This window comes from Mustela nivalis (assembly GCF_964662115.1).
Source record: "Mustela nivalis genome assembly, chromosome: 20".
Taxonomy (NCBI): domain Eukaryota; kingdom Metazoa; phylum Chordata; class Mammalia; order Carnivora; family Mustelidae; genus Mustela; species Mustela nivalis.
In genome coordinates this window covers 22209879-22235851 of record NC_139039.1, presented here as the reverse complement: position 1 = coordinate 22235851, position 25973 = coordinate 22209879, and the positions used below count along the sequence as shown (strand labels likewise).

General features: G+C 34.4%; 1 protein-coding gene across 7 annotated transcripts in view; it reads right to left on the bottom strand.

Moving 5' to 3' along the window:
• SGCZ (sarcoglycan zeta) overlaps positions 1-25973 on the bottom strand; it is a 1087941-nt gene that overhangs the window by 29513 nt on the left and 1032455 nt on the right. For all 7 annotated transcript variants that reach the window (XM_082715514.1, XM_082715520.1, XM_082715515.1 and 4 more), the window contains one exon: positions 1540-1612. In XM_082715514.1, the coding sequence (XP_082571640.1) occupies positions 1540-1612 (73 nt within the window). The remainder of the gene's footprint in view (positions 1-1539; positions 1613-25973) is intronic.

The window sequence follows — 25973 nt, the reverse complement described above, 5'->3', positions numbered from 1 at the left end:
TATTTATCAGACACCATTGACTGCTAGAGCACTAAAGATAGACAAGGAAGGATGCAGGTCCTGGTCTAATGGAACATACAACCTTGCTAGATGGGGAGGGATAAGATAAATAATTACATAAAAATGCTGAATTCCGAACTGAAAAAAGACCCGTAAGTTAAAACTATAACACACCGTGAGATGCTGTTTGTACATACTCGTCTACCCTCTTAAATCCTTTGGGTTTTGGCATTGAGTAAAAAATTATTTTTGTCTAATAAAAAATGCCTTGATTACAGGAAGATGGCTACCTTTTTCTGTTATTATTAACCAGCTTGTTTGCATGTGGAATGCTCAGATACTGAGAAACTGAGTTCCTTAGGAAATTGTATCATAGAACTATAGAGGTCTGAAAAATGTACTGTTGTGAAAGTATGGGATTTTTTTTCTTTGCATTAAAAATTTTTTACTTTATTTTTCTATTTTCATTTGAACATTTTTTCACTTATCCAAATGGGAAGGGCTGAACCAGATCTTTATGAAATAATTTGTGTTTTTCTTAATATTTGTATTCTGTTTTCCAAGACAAAGAAGACTATCTCCCAGGTTGATATTTTGATTCAGCTTTAAAAATGACTTTTAATATACTATTTTTAAAAAATTATCATTATTATTGTCTTTTTTAATCCCACAGAAATGTATTATGGAATGGAATTTACCTATCAGAAAGTAACTAGATAAAACATCTTTTTTATTGACATATAAAGTTCTATTAGTTTTAGGTACACTACATAATAATTTGCTGTATGGATACATTGTGAAATGGTTACCACATTATAAAATGTCTCTGATCCTCTGATAACTTAAGTCATTTATTGAGTTAATAACAGCCATTGAAAAAAAAGAACATCCATTGATCACTTACTAGATTTTAGCATTTCAAGTTTTATTAACAGTTGGCTGAGATTATCCTGGGAAGAATCCCTATAAAGTTGTCTTATACTTTTCTAGGTAGTGAAGTATGTTATATACAACTGTGCCTCTTACAAACAGTGCAGTATCAGGAGGCAGCCTATTCCATTGGCAATATTAGACTGAGGAGTGATTATAAGATATTTAAGCTCTGCCTTTTTCTGATTACTATTTACATTGCTTTGTATTTCCCTCAACCCAACAATCCTTGACCATTTATTGGTTTTTTCCTACTCTCTGCCTCCTCCTTCTTTCTGCCTATATGTGTCATGTGTTTCATTGTCTATGTCAGATTTTCCAGAATCCTGATTTTTATCAATCCTCCTCTAAACTTCCTCTATAACTGCCTTTTCCACACTCTTCCTGTCTGAAATATTTATTTTGATATTTTTTGTATGTTTGTTAGGGGCAAAAATACATATAAATTTAGAATAATAACTCACATTTTCTTGTCCTTAATCAAATACTTGATATTTACCATGTAGGTAGGGAAAGTCAACTTTTTATTTTCAGTTTTACTTCTTTGTATATCAAGGGCAAATCAACAGTGATGGGAAGTCTGACAGAGCTGGAGGAGGCAGAACTTACCTGAGGTCTTGGGAAGGTTCTGCTCTGATGTGAGGTGTTTCAACAGAGTGCCCGAATACTGCTCCTTCCGTGCCTGGACAGAACAGGAATCCAGTAGTCAGTAAAAGCAAGTGGAGAGACACATTAGTTTTCATTTCCATCTTTATACATCAAATACACCAAAATGGCACAGCTGTAAACAGGAGTACAGACAATGAAAGAGAAAAATTAGAAAAAATGTTAAGGTAGCGAAAGGCCAAGAAGGGTCAATCTAAATGTCCCTCTGAGACCACTTTTGAGATGACCCTATTTAGCAAAATTCAGATTCACTGAGGATTTTCACTCTCTGATCAAAGAGCAAAGACCATCTCCTCCTTTCTTGTTTCCCAGGTACAAGAATTTGAGAGAGGGATAGGTCATAATACTTGGTTTGATCTTTCTACAAATGGCAGAGCATGAATGAAAATGGGGTGTGAGCTCTCTTGTAACGTATCATTAATTCTTTAAAGACATAGGGGGCATTTGGCAATTTCTTTACACATAACACCCACCTTTGATTAGAGAGATTATCCATGGCACCTTACTTTGACCTCGCTGGAACTAAGGCCCTCTCTAAAGCCACGAACTGCTCAAAATAAATTCATTACAGTTGACTTTATGTGGGGTCATACTTAGCCAAAGAGGTCACGTACTCTAACACTCTCCAGGCAGTTGAATTATATTCTATCTACACTTTCATTTATTGACTCTATGTGATTTTCCAGATTCCCAGAGCCTTTCCATAATTTGACTCAGCTAAATAGAATGACTTTGCTTTTAAAAAAAAAAATGCAAAAAAAAATTTTAAAGATGATGACAAAATCTTTCTTTTCTTTTGTAATTCCATATAAATGTTTTAGATCATTCCCTTTGGAATAACTTTATTTTCTTTTGGCTTAATCTTGATCTTAATTTTAATCTTGATTTTGGTTTAGGGATGTCATGTCTGCTCCATCAATGGCCTCTACACCAGCTTACTAATACAAATTATACAAAATAATGCAAATAATACAAACAATTCAAATAAAAATATAAATTTTAAACCTATAAGATAAAGTTGCTGATGCTTACTGTGAAGAATAATGGGAAATATATTGATTCAATAAGCAATAAAGACATTTTCACTAGAAAATCCGAGCTAACACTTAAATTCCTGAAAAATATGTTATTTTTATAAGAAAATAAATACTAAAATCACAAGATGATTCCTCCACATCAAACAGCAATGCAGACCTTGATCTTGAATCAGAGAGGAAGAGATTTTTTTCAAGGACTGTAACATGGTTTCATCTTATCTTCTGGTTCTAAGGGTAAATTTATAAGGTTCTGCAGCAGTAAATTCCTAAGATTATAGACTTCAGTTTATAAGCTAAAAGCTATTGGGATTTGTTGACCTCTCACTGGGTTATAGTAGTTGTTGATGTTTTGTTTTGTTTTGTTTTCTACAGAGACTCTGTAGGGCCTTTAATATATAGACAGATAATCGGCGTAATTAATTCTTTATGGAGTTTGCTCTTTTGATATTTTGTAAGATATTTTATTTCTGTGAGTGGAAAATTCTTAGAGATAGTTCTTTGAAAATAAAGTAACGGTTTTAGATAAAGCCCTCATTTTGTGATTGAGGTGGGGGTGACATTTGAGACAACATTTCAAGGTATAAATTTTCATACCTCAAGAGAGACTCCGTTAGCATTTTAAAAGAAGATACAACTTCTAGAAAGAACAGTTACCCATGTGCAAAGTTTAAAATTCAATTTCCACTATTCTGTGACTTTGAAAACTTCCCAGACAAGAAGACAAAAATATAATTAAAGAGTAGTCACGGGGCACCTGGGTGGCTCAGTGGGTTAAGCCATTGCCTTCGGCTCGGGTCATGATCTCAGGGTCCTGGGATCGAATCCCGCATTGGGCTCTCTCTGCTCAGCAGGGAGCCTGCTTCCCTCTCTCTCTCTCTGCCTGCCTGTCTACTGTGATCTGTCTCTGTCAAATAAATAAATAAAATCTTAAAAAAAAGAGTAGTCGCAGTATTTATTTTCAAACATAGAATGGCACACATACTACCTTTGCACAGAATATGTCAGTGAAAGTAAAAGGGGGATGCTATCAAAGTTTTAATTTTCCAATAAGGATTAAAAACGGATAGAGTTCTTAAATCTGAGTATCAGTTTAGTGGATATTTGATGACTTAAAAAAATAACAATTCTTGAAGAAATAATGTGTAATCATATCTTCTAGGGGGCTAACTTGAAAACTGAATAAAATAACATAAATAATTAACTAACTATAAACCTCCAGATAATGAGGAAATGACTCTCATCCTCTCCATTATTGTCCTAGAAGGAGCCAAAGAGGTAACAATTAATAAGCAATAATGATAATCTTAAAAGGAAATCAGTGAGGGAAAATAAAAGCCATCTGAAGCAGGCACATACACTCAGAGTATAAAAAATCAAAATTAAAACACATATTTCCTTCGAATTAGGAACTTTAACAAAAAGCTTTCAGATGAGTTGCAAGATTCAGCAATTAAAAACACAGGACACCAAATTATCTTCAAATTTCAGGTAAGCATGAAAAAATTTTTCAATATAAGGATGCAATATTTTCAGAGGACATACTTATAGTAAAAATGGTATGGTGTTTATCTAAAATTCAAAAATGAATCACTATTTCACTTCTTAAGCTATAAAACCACAGGCACTGAAAAGGAAGAGGGACAGAAAAAGGACAAGGAGTTACACAACACAGATAGATATAGATATATATTATATATATATATATTTAAACCTACGATTAAATAAACATTTCTTATTTATTGTTGTCTTATGGGGTCATTCAGAAGGATACAACATTCAGTTCTGTTTGTATAGGTGCTGAAGGATGTTTCAGATAATTTGAGGTGATGACATTCTTTTAAAGACTTTAGGAAAACAGACTATTGACTATTGCAAAGGTCAGGAAAGATGAGACAAGCAAACTTTAGGGTCAGAAAAGACTATATGTCATTCATATGATAAATATCTGGCAGCAAAAGGATGGCATATTCTGCTGTGCTAGAGAGGAGAAAGAGTATATATGGACTGTGATCCTACTCTACATTTAAAGACAGTTTAAGACGTAAGTTTAAGATGTATGTATATACTATGCACTTTGAAGTTAGCAAACACTAGGAGACAACCCTAGATATAAACAAAGATAGAAATGCCAACCCTACAGGTTGGGTCAGGTTTTTCTTAAATAGGATATAAATGTGCCTGTTTCAATGTAAGAATTCAGTGGTCCTTAATTCCCTCTCTTTGACACTTTTCTTTATGAAAATCACCACAGAAGAGGTACACATTTTGTTTGCAGAATTAAGGTCTCAACACGGGTTCACTCATTAACACGTGAAATCTCTAATCCCCAAATGTCAGCTTCAAGTAACATGGTCTCATGCTGAATTCTGAAATCTGAAATTTAGACACTGTTAAGAGATTCTTAAATGCTGGATAGCAAGTGCATTTTATTAATCAAGACTCTATTCGGTAATCAAGGAATTCCCTAATGCAGGTGCACAGGAACCAAAGAAGATGAAATGATGCCCAAATAAGCTCTGAGAAAGAAGCTTCTTCCAAATAAAAAATAATGTCCAGCATGATCTTGCTTTTAATTGAACATGATCCTGATTTTTTAAATTTTTTTTCAGTGTTCCAAAATGCATTGTTTATGCACCACACCCAGTGCTCCATGCAATACGTGCCCTCCATGATACCCACCACCAGGCTCACCCAACGCCCCACCCTCCTCCCCTCCAAAACCCTCAGTTTGTTTCTCAGTGTTCACAGTCTCTCATGGTTTGTCTCCCCCTCTGATGTTTAAAAAATCGTGGAAACATTAAAATAAAAATGCATAGTAGACCCTGTACTAACTACAATGGATGGTTATGATTTTTCTGTGTTTTATACTTATTAGCTCTCTATACAGGATATCCTGAGAATTCTCATCATCATCCAATTGGAGTAGGTGAAACAGTCATTAACTCCAACAGGGTTTTAGCTTCCTTTTAAAGTTGAAGGAAAAGTTAAGCAAATTGTAGTACCAGACACCATTCCTTAGAATATTTCTCTTCTTTCTTTTTTTTTTTTTTTTAAGACTTTATTTATTTTCACGGTAGAGAGAAACAGAGACAGAGAGAGAGAGAGCACAAGGAGGGGACGTGGAGGAGAGGGAGAAGCACCCCCCCCCCCCACTGAGCTTGGAGCCTGACCTGGGGCTCCATCCAGGGACCCTGAGATCATGACCTGAGCCGAAACCAAGAGTCAGACACTTAACCAACTGAGGCACCCAGGTGCTCCAGAATATTTCTCTTCTCAATGAGAAGCCTCAGTCATTGAGTTTATAAGAATTCCAAACTAGCAATTAGTTCAAAGAACTTAGGGGGCAGGAATCAGAGTCATGATAGCAGCACTACCTCCAATATCCAGTCCACGGGACTATTAGGAGACTTAAATCTTCAAAAAATTTAATAAACTTGAGACAGCACTTCAAATTCCTCCACTGGAAAACGGCTGAAGTCCTGGGTGAATTCATCTAGGTCTCAGAGGCAAACATATTCCTTTTTATTTATTATCTTCAAGTTTGATCCTGTGCTGTCGAATGTATACAATTTCTTTACTTAATTACATTGAAAGACTCTTTACAAATTATAAAATCTTCTTCTTCTTCTTTTTTTTTTTTAAGTTGTATTTGAGATCGGGGCTTTTTTTCACTCTGTAATGTCATTTTCTAGCCCTTTACATAGCGTAAGATGGGTGTTCGTTAATATGTCTCTCTGCAGTTGTAGGAAGTGACACAAAGAACACAGCAGCACATGCAGGCCCAGGAGAGACTGGGGTCTCCATATCATCAGGTCCAAAGGGCTTCAGAGAGATGGCTAAGGCCTGGCATGCAATGTCTGCTGTTCTGGAGAGTCAGAAGAAGAAAGAGAAAAGCCAGACGGAAAGAGAACAAAGGAATCAGGAAAGGATGGGACCCTCACACTGTGGGAAGGAGGCTAGAGAGAAACCGAAATATTTAAATTCTATTTTTAGGTCATTGGTCTTGATGTTTGCCAAATGGAATCTCCTGCTGCCTTCAGGTTTTCAATGAAATCTACCATGATCGTTCATATATTTTGAGGTTTTTATTTAGTAGTATTATTATTTTGGAGGGGACCAAGAAGGGAATGAGTTTTACACAAGATCATTATAGGACAGAAGAGATAACATGAAAGGGAATCAAGGCTTTGAGACCAAGGAGCTTAAGAGAACCCAACCCTCCCTGCCCTCCCCCCGCAATTCATAGGAATCCCAAGCTGAATTTTAAATTTCTACATGCAAGAAGTCCAGGGCTAATTCATACACCTCCTAAGTGCCAGAAAGTTCCAATGTATTCATTATTTTCAAATTTACATCTATGCCGTGATTATTTCAGTCTTTGGAAGTCTTCATACCTTTTCTTGTTTCTTTATTTGTATCCCTTTCGCTCCCTATCTAAACTGGTAAAGGCAAAGATTAGATGGGGAACAGTTTCATTCTATTCCCAGATCTGCCTCTAATTCATTTTTTGATCTTTGATAAGTATGTAAAGCCTTCTGGTTGCCATTTGCAAAATGAGGCCCTCAGGGGTGCCTGGGTAGCTCAGTCCGGTAAGTGCTGACTCTTGATTTCAGCTCAGGTCCTGAATTTGAAGCTGTGGACTCCAGCCCTGTGTCAGGCTCCCTGCTCAGTGGAGTCTGCTTCTCTTCCTCCCCACATCCCTCTCTTTCTCCCCTTGTGTTCACTCTCACTCTCTCTCTAATCAATAAATCTTTTAAAAAAATTAGGCTAAGGTACCTTCATCTCTAAGGTACCTTCACTTTCTTACAGTCAAAGTTATATGATTTTTTTTTCTCCAAACATGTCAAAATGTGTTTACTGTACTTCTTCTCATTCCTCCTTAAATAGAAGTGGAAATGAGTTTGTCCCAGAAATCAAAAGAAAAAGATACTTCGGAGAAAGAATGAAGTAATCATATTGGCATTTTTTCCACTCCATTAGAAAGAGTTCCTATGAATCCTGCAAGTGCATCATTACCCTTAAAAAAATGTCAGTATTTTTCAACATACATCCCCCACTTGTGTTATTTTAATAATAACTTTAATAATAATAATAAGTTTAAAAATAACATTAAATAATATTTAAATAAATTAATCATAAAATAATATTTATATAAAATCATAAATTATATAATTTTATTATAAATTATAAAATAATATATAAATAAATTAAATCAATATTTAAATAAATTAAATTAAAATAATATTTAAATAAATTTAAAAATAATAATATAGTATAAATATTTTAATAATAATAAATGGTGTTCCTGCTTCCAGCTAACTCCACAACACACAACCTATATATGACTAGATTAAACTTACCAAACCTCCTGATAGTTTCCCTCTACAAGGAGCTATATAATTTTCTTAGATACTGCTTCTGACCCTCAAACAAGACTTTGTAATCTGGGCCCATCTACTGCTCACACTTCTTTTCTTCTACTCATCTATGAAATCTCATTACTACTTTTCTCAGCTCTTAAGGTAAATGTAATCTGTTCATCCTCTGGATATACTTAGTGTTTATTACCTGTCATGCTCATTTAGAACCTATCATATCCATCTTAAAATTTTACATTTTAAATTATATGTATCAACCCACATCTAGAGTAAAAAAAATAAATTGAAGACATACTGTTCATAACCCACTGGATTCTTATGCACAACATGGTATCTTACATTAGTGAGATAATTAAGAATTATTGATCCTTATCAACATTGACAAGGATCAATATTTCAAGGATCTTCCCTTGAAAGTTTTTTCTCCTGTTTTTAATGCCAGTTTGATAAATGGTACAGTCATGTCCTAAACACTTAAAAAAAAAAAACAAAAAAAACCCAGATTTTATTTATTTATTTGTCAGAGAGAGAGAGAGAGAGAAAGAGAGAGCATGAGTGGAGAGAGGGGCAGAGGGAGAAGCAGGTTAGGTGCTGAGCAAAGCACGCTACCTGGAACTCAATTCCAGGACCCTGGGGTCATGACCGGAGCCAAAGGAGATATTTAACCAACTAAGCTACCCAGGTGTCCCCCTAAACACTTAATTCAGAAACTGGGAAATATACTGAGGTGTCCTTTCTTGTTCAATTTCCTTATGAGTTTACTTCTTTTCACAACTTCAATATTACTTTTACTTTCTCTCAATTATTGCTCCATACCACTGCCAACTAACTCTCTGTTTTGAAACAAAGATGAGGGACATTTGGTGGCTCAGTCAGTTAAGTGTCTGCCTTTGGCTCAGATCATGTTCCTGGGGTCCTGGGATTGAGCCCTAGGTCAGGCTCCCTGCTCAGTGGGGAGTCTGCTTCTCCCCCTTCCTCTGCTGCACCCCCCAACTCATTCTCTCTCTCTCCCTCTTTCTTTCTTGCTCTCTCTCAAATAAATAAATAAAAAATTTTAAAACAAACAAAAGCAAAAATAAAAGACAGTTGACTGTGTAATTCTCACTTAAAATGCTTCCAGAATCCAATCATTTAAAGTCAAGTCCAAATGCCTCAGTAGAATTTACCTGTTAGCAGTGCTATGCTAACAGGTAAATAAAACTTCAGGGACAATAAAACTCTTGACAATTTTGTAATGTTTATGAACTGTTATGAATACTACTTTTTCCCAACATACTCCCTATCCTTCTCCCCTTTGGTGGTCATCTCTATAAATTCTTTAGGGTCGGATTCTAGATTATTTTCTCTGTGAAACAAACATTATCTGTGTTATTTCTGCCCTTCCTCCCTCTGCTCAGCCTCTGGTATACTGATATATATATATATTTATAAATATATATATAATGCAAATATAATACAAATATATATATTATATAGATACATATATTTACAAATATTTATATTTATTTAAGAGTGAAAGCATGAATACATTAAAATTATCCTATTTATAATTTCTGTGTAAAACATGGGAACTTTGTTTCTTAACATATTTCTGTTTAATACTTCAATACAAATTGGCTTATTAATATCCTGAGGTGATGATCTGAATTTATTGAAACTTACTATGAGCCTAGCCAATGTCAATTATTCTAGTGAAACAGGGAAACAATATTGTTAAATTGTCTTTCTGATGGAAACAACAACAACAAAAAAACCTCACCATGTTGTTCATTTGAGATGGGAGAATAAGCTGCCAAGATTTCTGAAGATATATTATTTCAAAATCTGTTTTTCCTTGTCAGTCAGCATTTTTTATAATTTAAAAAATATCTCAAGGCATTTACTCCCAGATGCCAAATCATGTTTTCTCTTCCATTTCTGAAGGTTTTCAAAAGATAAAAAGAGATAATGGAAAAGATACTTAATCAGACAGAAAAATCCATTAGAATAAAACTATTTCTTCAAGATGAAGTATATTTCAAAAATATTTGATTTGTCACTAATAAAAAAAGACTTAACTGTGTCAGGACTAGAAATAATGCAGACAACCTTCATGTTCATGTTTTATAATGTTCAAATAGTTTGTATTTTACTGGCATTTATTTCTCTGATTATTTAGGGGAGAATACCTCTTCATTTGTTAATTCCTTCTATCGCTTTCAATGAAGCAAAAATAATTGAAATTTTAAAGCATGCGTGAAGAAAACAGAAGGGAAAAGAAAATAAATTATGTTCATATCCAACGAATAAGTAGTCTGATGAAAATTACATCTAGGAAAAAGATACAGAAATAAGACCTCTTTCAAATTTGCACCTCCAAAAAATGTTTTAGAGGAGTTAAGGAGAGCTTTCCTCATTCACTCTGTGAATATACACATCCAGGAAATAATAAGTAAATCTAAGGTCTATAATTGCTGAGGTTGTAATTTTGCCCTTTATTTACATACACTAAAGGAATGAGAAGGCTTTTAGAAAATCCTAAATGAAAAGATGTCACCAAGAACATATCTTTAGTAAACATAACAGTCATAAGATTCTATTATTATGGATTTATTAAAAGATAGGAAGGTCTGATTTATCACCACATTGTAAACATTCTAACTAAAATGTGAAACTATGAAATAACTTGATAAGAAGTGCACTATCTATATTGCTTTTGTTATTTTTAACAATTCCTAAGAGATGAGTTCATAGAAAGATTTAGAAAATTAATAAAGCCAGATCTCTAGATGAATTATCTTTTTACCACATTTAAATATTTTGGGGAAGCTTTGAAATACTTACTCTAGTAGTATATTTTGTTTTGAGGTTTGGTCATTTTACCTAACATGCAGATAGTATATCTAATACCAGTTTTGCTTCTTTAAGGTCATGCTCATTCTCATGCATGCGTATTTTCTGTGTAACCCTCTCCTTTAGAAACTCAATCGTCACTCAATCTATATGCAATTCAAGGTTTTGCGATCCTTGTGGAAATTCTCTTATCTAAAAAATCTACTGTCAGTTGCAAGAAAACCTCAGTCTGCTTTGGGGGAGGAAAGTGAATACCTTAATTCTGCTTTTTTGTCATATTTTATTCCTCAGATTTTTCACCCCTATTTGGATTAGTCTCTGAGGAGAAGATGGGCTTTCTGCTGCTGTGAGTCATAGGCAGGAAGACCGTGCTTCCTACTGGCACACTGTCCTGATCATTACCTAGTGGAATATACAAGGACAGGGACTTCTATCATTTAATTTTTAAATTTTCTCCCCCTGGGGCGCCTGGGTGGCTCAGTGGGTTAAGCCTCTGCCTTCAGCTCAAGTCACAATCTCAGGGTCCTGGGATGGAGCCCTGCATTGGGCTCTCTGCTCAGCGGGGAGCCTGCTTCCCCCTCTCTCTCTGCCTGCCTTTCTGCCTACTGTGATCTCTGTCAAATTAATAAAAAAAATTTAAATTTTCTCCCCCTAAGGTTTATAATGTTTTTATATAATTGCAGATACAATGACATCGAATGGATACATTTCCATTGCTTGTTAAAGGAAAATAAAAATCGGTAGGGAAGTTGTCCAAAACAGACAGTACCTGATTGCCTTCAGTGGCTTCAGATATTACATGGTTTATGGATTTATTTGAATTTTCGACGCTCTTTTTTCATTTTGGAAAAACACCTACAACCTCGTATATTCAAAAGATGATAATTCTGTAAATAGCTATAAGACGCTGAACTACATGGTTAAATTGTAAAAACTGACATGGGAACAAAGAAGCTAGGACTTATAACATGATACCACATTCGACACAAGTTAGACTTCCCTTCTAATCTCCAAATATTAAATGACTAGGTTGCCTGGCCTGCTCAGCTGGTCAGGTCAGGATCTCAGGGTCCTAGGATCTAGCCCTATCTCACTGCTGCTCCCCAGATGGCAGGGAGTCTGCTTCTCTCTCTGTCCCTCCCCAAGCTGATGCTCTCTCTTGCCCTCTCTCAAATAAATAAAATATTTTTTTAAAAAGATATCTCAGTGACTCTATAATGTCATAGTTTTACTTATGATTTTCAGAGCATCTCCACTGATGTGGACACAGTCAGAATCTGGAATGTTTTGTTTAGGCAACTTGCCTTGGTATTTATGTTTTCACTCAATGAGCAATAACTGCGTTTTATAAAAATTCAGGTGAAAAATGCAAGTCTCAAAAGCCTATCCTGTAATAACAGGATATGTATTAATAACATACACAGAGCCCAAATGGGAAATAGCTAGGTACACAGACATCAGAAAGCAGTTGTTAACGCCAAAATAAGTTTCCTTCATCCTTTCATTTGTATGAGATTTTATTTTGTTTTCCAGATTGCTTCTGTGAACTTTATGTTGTCACTTGCCATGTAATTCATTGTGTGCCAATAGGGAAACAAAGAGAGCTCCACTTATTTGGGTTTGTTTTTTACCCACAATGACGATTGGTGGCATTACTTTTAATTAATGTAAAGAAGAGCAGGTTTTTGCCAGAACCCCGTTTTCCTCTACAACAGTATCTTCACCAGGAACACTCATCATATTCCCAGCTGGCATTACCATGAACGCCTCTGCGTGATCTTCAGAGCAATTCCAGGCCCGAGTCAACCATTAGAGTTTTAGGCAAATCATAACCAGTCTGAGCATCTACAGTTTGTAGGCAAGTCCAGGGATCTTTAAAACCGTTGAGCTATTATGTCATCCTGAATTTTATGTACATGGTTCGTGTGCCACACCACGTAGCTTTAAAGATGGTCTTCCTCTGAGCTCCAAAATAACACCAGAGGTTAGCACTAGATCTTTTTATATAAATGGGTCTGTGCTGGTAAATTGCAGGGGGCAATGTACAACAGAATCATCTAGATTCGTGATTTCATATATATAAATACTTATTTATACATGTAAATATACACTTATGTTTATAGTATATAACATAATAATATATACATATAAATATATATTTATATATATAAATATACACACATAAATATACACACACATATATATTAAAGATAGGTTTATTTATTTTAGAGAAAGAATAGGTGTAAGAGTTGAGGGAAGGGCAGAAGGAGAGAGATTGGGAGAATTCTCAAGAAGACTCCTGGCTGAGCTCAGAGCCGGACACTGGGCTTGATCTGAGGAACCTGAGATCATGACCTGAGCAGAAATCAAAGGTCTGATGCTTTGCTGTCTGAACCACCCAGGTGCCCCCGTGATTTTACATTGCTCGAATCCTCTGATATGTTCACCAAATATCTCACCATAGTCCTCTCAAGCAGAGATACAATACTTTCTATATAAAGTTTTGATTGTTTTCTGGAAAGCGTAAGCTGTGATACAAATATGTTTGTGTGTGTATGTGTGTGTGAATGTAGAGTATAGTACTGAGGAGTACCAGACCCAAACATTTTAGTTTATGAGTGCTGACAATATTCTCCAAATAAAATTCCAATCTAATAGAAACTTTTTCAGAAAACTGGAAAAGAGAAAACACGATGCCTTAATATATGAAGGGTATTTTCAATACCAAACCCAGGCAAGAACTATACGAAACAGAAAATTTAAAGGTTCATATTTGTTCATGGGTATATATACAAAGATCCTAAAGAAAATATGCTGAAACCAACAGTAAAGTATTTACTATAGGAATATAATTTTTAACAGCAGAAAATTAATAAAATTTTCCATAGTAATTTATTGCTGGAGAACATTATATAATCATATCAAAAGATTGAGACCCACCACTCAAACAGTTCAACATTTTTCCATGATTCACAACCACAATAACAATTACTACCTTTTAGGAAAATAGGAATGGAGAACTTTCTCCCACAGGTTCAAGTCTACAACAAAACTACAAAACTTACAGCAACCTCAAACTTACTGGTGACACATTAAAACATTTCACTTAAAAGCAGCAGCCATACAAAGGTGTGATGTGGTTTTACTTTTTGTCTAGAATCGCCACTTGGATTCAGCTCTCCACTATAGTTCTTGTACTACTGCTTGGAAGGAAGGGAAGGAAAATGCAGATACATGAAAAGCATATTGTTTGGGGAAAAAGTAACAAAATTCTCATGCTTCATATATAATATGGTTTCCACACAGAAAACTTAAAAGAACAGATGGATGATTTAATAAAATTAGTAAGAGATTATTTTGACTTAAAGTTTAATAAAAGTTCTGCAAACTTTTTAAAGAATGAATTATTAAATTTAATCAAAAGAGATTAAAGTGATTTTAAATATAAGAACATAACATGAACATAAACAAGAAGATATAAACCTAAAGTTGTTAATTTCCCCCAAAACCTTGAATAGATTAAGTGCAATCTCAGATCATCAATGATATATCCATGGAATTTGACAAGCTGATTCTAAATCTACTTAGGATATTGGGCCAAGAATAATAAAGCAATTCTGAACCCCTCCCCAGTTCAAGTAGGCAGATTTTCCCTACCAGATTATAAGATATATATAAAGTTCTAGTTACTAAGTCAGTGCGGCTGTGGTAGAGAGAGAGAGAAATAGTGGAATAAAGAAGGCCACAGAAACAGACAGTGCACTGACATCTGTGTGGAAAGTTGATTTATGACAGTCACTACTAAATGTGAGCGGGGTAACAAGTGACTAGTCAATAAATGATGCTGGGATAATTGTTTATACATATGGGAAAATCAAATTTTATTTATCACTGTCTGCAAAAATAAATTTCAGCAGGATTAAAAATGTGATGGGTAAAGTTATAAAGTGTGTAGAAGACAATGCAGGAGACTATCTTTTTGACTTCAGATTAGAGAAGGATTTCTCCTATAGTAAAGGAAAAAATGATAAAACTGATACACTGAAATTAAGAATTTCTGCTGAACAAAGGGCACAGAAGAAATTGAACCAAGGCAAACCTTGACCTTGGAGAAAATATGGGTAGCACATATAATTGACAAAGATCAATTTCCAAATATATAAAGAACTCTAAAAAGTAACTGAGAAAGGTGAAACTCACAGAAAATGACTAAGAATTTGGAGAGATACTTCACAAAAAAAGGATCATTAAAATTCAATAACCATCTAAAAAAATAGTTCAGCTCATTTGTAAGCAAATGAAACATATTAAAACTGCATTGTGTTACCAAGTTAAACTCTCTAGTCTTGCAGAAACTTTAAAGTCAAAAATATATTTCTTATGGGAAGGGATGGATACATTCTTAAAACAGAAAAGATACAAAGCTTTAAAAAACAATCAATAAATTTGATTATATTAATATGAAATTTTTCTTAACAATAAAAGGACCCTTAAGCAAAGTTAGATACAAAAACGCATCATCAACAGCAAATATAACTGATACACAATTACCATCCAAAAAATATAAGGAACTCCTACAGATCAATAAGAAAATGACAACTCATTCCAAAAGGAAAAAAAAAAAATACTAATGAGTAATTCACAAAAAGAGAAACTTGAGCATTCAGTACACTGGGGGAAAAATGTTCCATGTTAGTCTTAATCAGGACATTATAAATGAAAACAATAAAAGATGTAATTTTCTTTGAATCTTTTCTAGTGACCAGGATACTACAAAAGTCAGCCTGTCATGTTGGTTTCTATCATCTTCATGGCTGAAATAAAGCTTTACTTACTATTTTTCACTTTAGGGTCACAGCAAATGGATGCCATTATGTGGCTGGTTTGGAAAGTGACTGAAGTATTTATGGAATGTATAGGAAGTGCATTTTTCACTGAAAATAAAACCTTTTCTGGAGGTTTGTGTGTTGTGTGTGTGTTTTAGATACCCATTTTGAAATAATGTCTTAACCAAATTTCTATGCTTGTTTCAAAGTAAAATGATTTTTTTTTTCTTAAAGTCCTTCATGAAATAAAATAGAAATCAGGCTCAAAGTTAGATGATTCAAAGTCTGCTATTTAGTTAAATGATTGTGTGCCTATATTTATTTTGTCAGTTCACTATAGGAAGTATCAGAAAATATATAGTTTTTCAGTAGGGTGACACTGGAGGGGACATGCAATACCACAGAAAATAGCTCACTGTGCTGTCTCAGTAGGTCTCATGAGCAGTGTGGCATTAGGTCATTTAGCTACTTAAAATCTTAATTTTCAAAAAAAATCTTAATTTTCTTATCTATAAAACAAAACAAAACAAAACGGTCTGTGACCATTGATCTTGGGGTTATGAGTTCGAGCCCCATGCTGGGTATGGAGACTGCTTAAAAATAAAATAAAAAAAAATTAAATTAAATAAAAAATAAAAAGATTATTATCTATATTATATCTGTATCATTATACAGATCTGTATGTGTATCTGTGTATACTTCATGACTGCCTAGCATTATCTGTTATGTGTAAAGTCAGTTTAGAAGACTTAGTTATCAGGGCACCTGGGTGGCTCATTCAGTTAAGTGTCTGACTCTAGATCTCAGGGTTTTAAGTTCAAGCCTGGCATTGGGCTTCATTCTGGGCTTCATTCATTGGGCTTCATTCTTTTTTCCTTTAAAAGCCTGCTTTTAAAGAAAAAAAAAATAGATTACTAAAGACTTAGTAATCTATGGTGGTTCAGGAATATCAGAATTTTCATCCACTGATGATGAGAGGGCAAATAATGTATACCTTCCAGAGTCCTTATACTTTGAACAAACAATTCAATTTCAAGGAATTTATCCTGAAGAGACATCTTTATATACAAAGATGTAGCTATAAGGAATTGAATGATAGCCTTGTTTAGGTTCATTGACTATAATCCAAATGTTTAAAAACAGGAAATTAATTAATACACTGTGGTTCAATAAAATGGAATAGTTTTAGCCATTTAAAATATAGAATGTCATTGAATGGTGGTGGGTATTGTGGAGGGCACGTATTGCATGGAGCACTGGGTGTGATGCATAAACAATGAATTTTGGAACACTGAAAAAAAATCAAATTAAATTAAATAAAAAAAAGAATGCCATTGAATGAAATGAATTAAAAATGAATATTAGGTTTCCATAAAGTATGAATAAATATCTATGTTTTTAAAGGGCCTCAAAAAAATCTTCACTGGTCAACATTCATCATTTGTCAGCTTTCTTCATTTCCCTTCTCCTGGTACTTAGGTCCTTTTTTTCTCCTTCATCCGATTAGAAACTCAAACATATTGCTTAATTCGCAGAGAAATCTGGGAAACATTATTTCCTCTTAAATCTTTCTACTTTAACACATAAAAACAGCTTTCAATTTTCCTTTTTATATATAATTCTTCTTAAAAGGTAGAAGTGTCTTAATTAGATGTCACCTTAAATAGAAGTATTTAAATAAATGTCTAAAGATAAATCACTATCTTGAGAGGCTGTGAGATTTCTGTCAAGTGCTGAAAGAGAGAATGACCACATTACAAAGACATAATAGAGAAAATTTAAACTTAGTGGGAAACTTGGAATAATCAAAATTTAGATAATTTTTAAGGCCGAGATTTCATATTTATTTCACCTATCCTGCAATAAAGGATGGATAAGTAAAAGGACTGCCTGCTGAAAGCTTATTCTGATCTAAAGTCCAAACCAACCAGGGTAATTATCAATGATTACCAAAAAATCACTCATTTCATTTCTAAGTCAGAAACTTAAAAGAGGCCATGCAACGAAACATAAATTCTTCACTAATTCTGCATGGGTTTTGTATTTGTATGGGGGAAAAGGACTAAGGCTGAGAGAATTGTGGATAAATAAGAAACTGATCCTCTAAATGAATTATTATACTTGATTTAGAGAGATTTGCAACATTTATATTGTAATTAAGTTATCCTAAAACATCTTCCTTCCCAGTTTTGCAGGCATGTCACATGAGATTAAGAATTCAAGTATGCGGGGCGCCTGGGTGGCTCAGTGGGTTAAGCCACTGCCTTCGGCTCAAGTCATGATCTCAGGGTCCTGGGATCGAGTCCCACATCAGGCTCTCTGCTTGGCGGGGAGCCTGCTTCCTCCTCTCTCTCTCTATCTGCCTCTATGCCTCGCTGCCTACTTGTGATCTCTGTCAAATAAATAAATAAAATCTTAAAAAAAAAAAAGAATTCAAGTATGGAACCATAAATCAAAACCTATGTTTTTTTTTTTTTAATTTTCTGAATGAATTAGGCAAATTTCCTTGGCTCATATCTGATTTCAGGCAACTGATGTGGAGGACAGTTTGAGAGCACCTCGGACTCACAGCCACTACACATCACCTCAAGAACGTGCTGAGGATCTCCCTGCTTCTCAGAGCCGCAGCGAGCAGGTTCAGCACAAGCAGCACCCAGGGATCACCCCAACCTTGCCAGGGAGTCAGTACCTCTAAGGCTACTTTCCGACCAATGGGGGAAAAGCTGATGAATAAAGGACCCAGCCGTGGCTTTCCGTTGGACAATTATGAGAGGCATTTTAGAAATTCTTTTTCTGTTTGGTCGTATTTTAAAAAGGATAATACTTAGTCCTAATTTCAAATCATTCATATAGTATTCTCTCCTACATAATATTACTGATCCTTAGATTAATCTTGTGGCGAGATCAGGAACTAACGAGATGAAGACACTGATGACACTACTTCTTCTCTTTCTTCTCCTTCTTCCATATTCCTCCTCTTCCTCCGTCTCCCTCTCGACCACCACAACTACTACTGTTGATGCTGCTACTAGTCACACTGACGATGGTGGAAAATATACAATGCCTACTCAAACTACTTCAGTCATGTGCTAAGCTCAGAACAAATTCCAATTCTGTAATTCTTACAATTCTGTAAATTCCAATACTTTAATTCTTACAGTAGAACTCTGAGAGACATGTAAAAAAAATCTCCATTTTATGGTTGAAGAATTGAAGCACAGAGAGTCTAAATAACTTGCATAAGATAAGGCATAAGCATTTTGATGATCCAGGGTTAGAAAAAGCACAAACCAATTATTGCCTGAGCACGGAGAATTTCAGTCCTAGTTGAGTTTTCTTTGTCTTACCAATTCCGAATTTGAGAAAGAAGGGAAGCTATACCTATTGCTTCTATCTTCCAGGAACTGTCAATTTGGTGACTAAAGTATAATTTGGTGAAAGAGATCCATTATCAACTAGTGGGTTGCAGAATAATCCTTTCCCCTCACCAAAGATCCATGTCCCAATCTGGTATCTGTCAGTGAAAATGTTACCTTAAAAGCGAAGAGGAATTCATACAACAAATTGGGATTGTCATTGCTAATCCAGGAGTCAAGGAATGCCAAGGACCTCTAACAACTGGAAACACCCCCTAAAAACTTTTTCTCCCAGAAAGTAGCACAGCCCAGCAAACACCTTGATGTTAGTCCACTGATAACCATTTCAAACTTCCAACTTCCAAAACATTAGATAATAAATTTGTATTGTCTTAAACCACTCAGTTTTGGTAACTGACAATGTAGCAATGGGAAATTAACACAATCAGTTAGTAATTGGCAAAAGCAGGCAACCCATTCAAGCTGATAATGTCTTTTTCCTTTCTCCTTCCCTCTTTCTCACTTTCTCTCCCTACCTTCATTGGGAAATGAAAGACTGTCCCAATGATCATTCATGTGAACATGAAAATTTTATCCACTTGCACGAAACATGCCTCCACAAATCTCCAGAGGTGAAATTAAGAATAAAATTTACCTTGACACACTCCAGCAAGTACCTTTTAAAGACAAAGGTCAGCATGATTGATGAATATACAGTTGACTTAAAACTAAAATTAGTTCCTTCGCAAATTGCAATAGACTTTTAGAATTTCTGACTAAGATTACATTAGTGTTTTCCCACAGTGACTATAACATCAATCATTTACCTCAATCTTCCTTTGACATTGTTTGGCATATCTTAAACTTTCAATTTAGATAGCTACATGAAGATAAAGAGGTTAGTCCTAGAGCTCTCTATGATTTAGTTGAGAAAGTCAGATATATAGTATTCAAATGTGCGCATTCCTCTTCACCTTTAACTTTTCCCAGCCTACTAAATAAATCTGCTTGAAATAATGACCTACCTACTAAATAAATCAGATCTGAGAAGCTCTCCATCTTGTTACAGAAATTCTTATTCAGGATCTAAATGGATTATATATACATGTATATATTGACACAGATAAAATGAAGTAGAAATGCAACTGGGCTAATAGTGAGGAGACAGATTTGCTTTCTGTTTTGCCATTGATAGCATGTGTATTTTGTGCAAATCACTTAACCCGAGGCTCAGTTTGTAGAATAAAGATAATGATAAACACCTCCTTAAATACTGAGGAGTAAATGAATTACTGCAAATGACTATATTTTGTCAATAACAAAAATTATGACAGAATGTTATTAATTTCATTATTTTGATTAATTGCAACTTACTGGTTCTAAAACTTACCATGTAATACATTTCTTATATTTATTTTTTGTTTTACTTTTATCTCATATTTTCTTCACTTAAATACCCTGAGGGCCCTGTTAAATTACTTCTATTACATGGGATTGAATATTATTCAGTATGACATGTCGTGCTCAACATTATCTTATATATAATTATGTACACGAGAGAGATAAATGATAAACAACTGAATTTAGAAGGTCTTTACAATAAGTGCTACCAGAGGAAGAGTGTCATTTCATTAACACAAACGGTAACACTTTTATGTCTTTTATAATAACAACAATAATTTCTTACATTTATTCACCACTTCGTATGTGTCAGACATCATGCTTTACAGGGATCAACTCACATTAATTCAGTGAAAATACGATGAGATGTTATTATTTATTATCTTCATATTTTATAGACGAGGAACTAGTCACTTCGAAACCTATTAACTAAATTGCCCATGATCACTCTCCTACAAAGCAGTAGAGTTTTAATGCCAGAGGCAGAGTTCTTAATTGCAACACCTGCTCAGCCTATTCCTCTCTGAACTTTATTCTTCCTTTCCGATCTGACCCTTCAAAACAGCTACATTGTCCTGGAACTGAACATACTTGCATTCGGTGACAGGTTATCACCGACCAGAACTTATTTTGTTGAATAAATCCTTGAAGCTAGTTTTTCTAGTGGGCCAAACTTAAAAATTTCTCTCAGAGTGTCTACTGTAATGGGAACTCAAAAATAATTGCCCGTCAAATAATTGGTCATTATTTTTCAAACTGGGGATAGAATTTACAATAATGAAAGAGTCTTGGGATAGAGTCTTGGGATAGTATTTACTTTTTTGGCTTACAACTCCATTTTGGGCATTTCTCCCTATTTTCTCTATTAGTTTAAAATAGTTTTGGCTAATTATATATATATATATATATATATATATATATATTTTTTTTTTTTTTTTAAATTAAAGAATGCCACTATTTATCATGACCTCTGGAAGGTACAACCATTCTGATCACTTTGGGGTAATGATTAGTGTTCTTTCTCATCAGAATTTTTACTTGATTCATGAGCAACGTAAGTAACCATAGACTTCTTATGTTCACTGGAATGTTCATAATGTTTGGGGGTTCGCAATATGCCTATCCAATCAGAATACACATGATCTGAGTAATGTTCAAATTTTTTACAAGGAAATAATTTCTATATCCTTTAATCTTTGAATAGACTGACCAGGTCTCATAAGATCTGAGCATGCTCTTATTTTTTCAGAATATTTGTTTGAGAAACATCTCTTTTTTCCATTGCATTAGTTTTATTCAGATAATACAAGAATATGTAGCTCCTGTAATGGCAAGAAAAAGAAATAAAAGGCATAATATTTAAAAGCAAGAAATAGGTAGAACTGCCTCTATTTGTGTATAGCATGATTATCTATATAGAAAAGCCCCACATCTGCAAAAACTTCCTATAACTATGAAATGAGTTCAGTAAAATCACATAATGCAAATAGAGAATAAATACATGAAAAAAATCAAATTTTATGTATTAATACACATATAAAAACAAAAATTAATACACTATGCCAATTACAATTACTTCAAAAAATTAAAAAGTTAACAAAACATGCAGCAGATGTGTATACTGAAAATGACAAAATGTTCACAAAAGATATTAGTGAAAGCCTATGTAAATGGGGAGACATAACATTTTCACCAGCTGGAAGACTTGGCATAGTAGAGATTTTAATTCTCCTAAAATTTATGTGCAGCTTGAAAGCAATTCCTATCAAGATTTAACCAAGTACTTTTTTTAATAAATAGAAGTACATAATCTGAAATTTATATATATACATATATATATACATATATATGTATATATATGAAGGGACAGGCCATAAAATAACAAAAGCAATCTTAAAAATAAAGTTTGAAAAACTCTATCCGGTATTAAGTCTTATTTTAAAGTTGTAGTAATCAAGATACTGTTATATTGTCAGAAGGATAAGCCCAATCTGTTTAATGAAATAGGGAATTTAGAAGTAGATCATGCCTAACTGATTTTTGACAAAGATGCAAAAGGAATTCAAAGGAGAAAGAAAATGCACTGAAGCAACTGAATGTTAATATGTAAAACAATGAAAAAACAAAAACCCCAAATAAAAAACATTGACCTAAAATTCACATCATATCTAAAAATTAATTCAAAATGTATAACAGACTTAAATGTAAAACATAAAACTATAAAACTTTTTGAAAAAAAAATTAAACCATATCTTTGGTATTTAGGATTAGGCAAACCATTCTTAGATTCAACACCAACAGTATGATCTATGAAAGGAATGAAATTGATGGTACCTCATCAAAATTTAAAATTTGTTTCACTGAAGACCCAGTTAAAGGAATGAAAAGAGAAGATACAGAGATGGAGAAAACAGTTGAAAATCATATGCTTAACAAGACTAGTAAATAGAATACGTAAAGACGCTCAAAAACAAAAGTAGAAAAATACAGACAATTCAATTAGGAAATGGGCAGCAGATTATATACAGACATTTTACTGAAATGGATGTATGGATGGAAAATAAACACATAAAGAGATGTTCAACATCGTTGGGCCTAAGATAAATGCAAACTGAAATCACGTGAAATATTACAGTTATCACCACGTGGCTGCACACTTTTTAGATCAATTAATGACAACATTAAAGTTGGAGAAGATACAAAGAAACTCACACATTGCTGGAAAGAATCTAAAATGTTATAGCTACTCTGTAAAACAATTGGGCAGTTTCTTATAAAACAACACACAGATCTACCATATCACTGAGTAATTACAGTCTTGGCCATTTATACCAGATAAATGAAACTTACATTTACCAAAAATTCTAAATACACATGGTCATAGTGGCTTCATTGCTAGTAGCCAAAACCTAAGCAATCCAGATGTTTTTCATTGAGTGAATAAATAAACTGTGGAACAGTCATACTATGGAATTACTACTCAGTCATGACAAACTATTGCTATAGACAACAGATCAAATGAATCTCCAGGGAATTATGCTAAGCATAAGATAAATAAATAATTCCAAATTGTCACTACCGAAGAAATCTATATATAATGTTTTTACATGAGAAAATCACAGAATCAGAGGACAGATAAGTGAAAATCAGGGGTTAAGGTAGGTGTGGTTTCAAAAGGGCAGCAAGGCACCCTGTAGAACTGTTTTGTGTCTTGACTCTATCAATGTCAGTATCCTGGTTGTGATATTACACTATAGCTTTGCAAGCTGTTACCACTATGAGGAATTGTGTAAATGTCACATGGGATCTCTCTGTATCATTTCCTACAACAGCATGTGAATTATAATTATTTAAAATAGAAGTTTATAGTTAGCACTCTCTCCTAAAGTCAAAATTTGGGCCTTCAACCTGAGCACTTACTTGCATCCAGAAGCCTATCTCAAACGTCTTCCTTAGGATGGTTAGACCTTGTCAAAAAGTGATCTGCAGCCTACCCCTAAGCGTGAATGGGATGGTGAAAGGAATTGGAGTTACCTAATCAGAGAAATCAGAGCTGAGACTCTAGTTCATTGATGATATGATGTATCCCAGAGTAAGGGTGACCAGAGTTTTGACTCTACTGTCAAGAAAGAACAAAAGGGGAAATGAAATGGATCCAAACTGCAGGATCCCCTTTCAATCAACAACACAGGCCTGTGTTTCTTTTACTTAACAGGGACTGAAATATTCATTATTTGCAACCCAGCTACTATAACGCCCTACCAAGGCAACGATATTCAAGAGGAACAGACCACATAGACATTTTTATGTTAGAGTCTCTGAGATCTACTATCGTATCAAAGCCAAATTATCAGAAAGCTACAAAACAATGCTATGTAATTATATTTCCCTACCTCAATATCTTTAAAGAATTGAAATGGAATATTTTACACTTGATTTTTTAAAAAACTTTTAGAAAGCAATTAACCACGGTCCTATGGACTAAAATTTATCCCCTCAAGATTTGTATGTGGAAGTCCTAACCTCTAATGTGATGGTATTTGGACACAGGGACTTTCAGAGATAATTAGGTTTAGTAGATTTCTGAGGGTGGGGCCCTCAAGATGGTATTAGTGCCCTTAAAAAGAGAGTAAGGGACATGTGACAACACAGTGAGGAGGCAGCTGTCTGCAAGCCAGGAAGAAGGCTCTCACTAGAACCCATCCATGCTGCCATCTTGATCTTGGGTTTCTAGCCTCCGGACACTGGGAAAATACATTTCTATTGTTTAAGCCATCCGATCTATGAAATTTTGTTGTATCAGCCTGAGCTCACCAAGACACATATTAAGAATATCTTCCTATATTCTAAAAAACGTTATCTGTGGTTGACTTTGTTCTATTTTATTTTATTTTAATTTTATTATTTAATTTTATTTTTTGGTTAATTTTAAGACTAAAGAAAAGTCCTCATAAGTATAATTAAAAACATTTTTTTTAAAAAATATCCTTTGTCCAGGGGCCCCTTTCAAATTCTGCTAAATGTGATTGGCTTTAAAATACCCCTAAAAATTCTTTAACACTCCTTTCATAAAACAATGGAGGCTGTTTTAGAAAATTTCTACATTTTCTCTGAAACTCTCATTCTGAGAGCTTACCCTTCAATCGCAGGCACTATGAAGTGAGGAAACAGAGGCACATGAAGGAACCCCATATAGATGTTCTGGCAGGCAGCCTTTTCTAAGGTCTCTGATGACAGCTATTACCAACTTCCAAGCATGTGGGGGAGCAGACCCTCAGATGATACAGCCCCCAGAGTTTGAGCTGCTTCAACTGTAGCCAAGAGAAGAAGACACCAGCTGTCTCCACTGAGCCCAGCCAAAGTTGAAGGGTTTGAGTTAAGTAAGTGCCATCATTGTTTCAAAGCCATTGAGTTGTGGGGTAGTGTGTTACACAAAATTGGGTGCTAGAACACCATTTGCCCCAGTAAAGTTCCTTGTTGACAAGGGATATGATCTAGAATCACATGGTACACCCAGTTGGCGAGTATCTCAGTTCCTGCAAGAGTTCCTCAAAATTTTATGGCCTTAATATTTTGTAGAATGCCTCACAGTTTGAGTTGGTAATACATATCCTTATGATTGTTCTCAGGTTATGCAATTTTGTTTGAGGTAATACAAGTGCGACCCTCAGATCTTCTTGTGCCCAGCAGGTGTGTCAGGGCATCGATTTGTACCATGACTGGGGATGCTTCTGAGTAACATGGTGACAGCCAGAGCTTCACTGGAAAGTTGATTTCTCACTTTTAAAATTAATATTTTTGTTTTAAATATGTATTGAGGCTCTCTAAACCTCAGCCTTATCTCACTTTCTCTCACTAATTTTACCATCCAGTGATATCTTCCTTTGAAATAATGATTACTTCGCTGATTATCAAATGGGACCTTTCTAATCCCATAATTGCTTTACATTTTCAATTCACATCCCACTGTAAGGGAGAGATTATCTTTTTCTTATTTATTTACTTATATCAATATAGATTCATAGATTTCTATTTTATTCGAGAAGT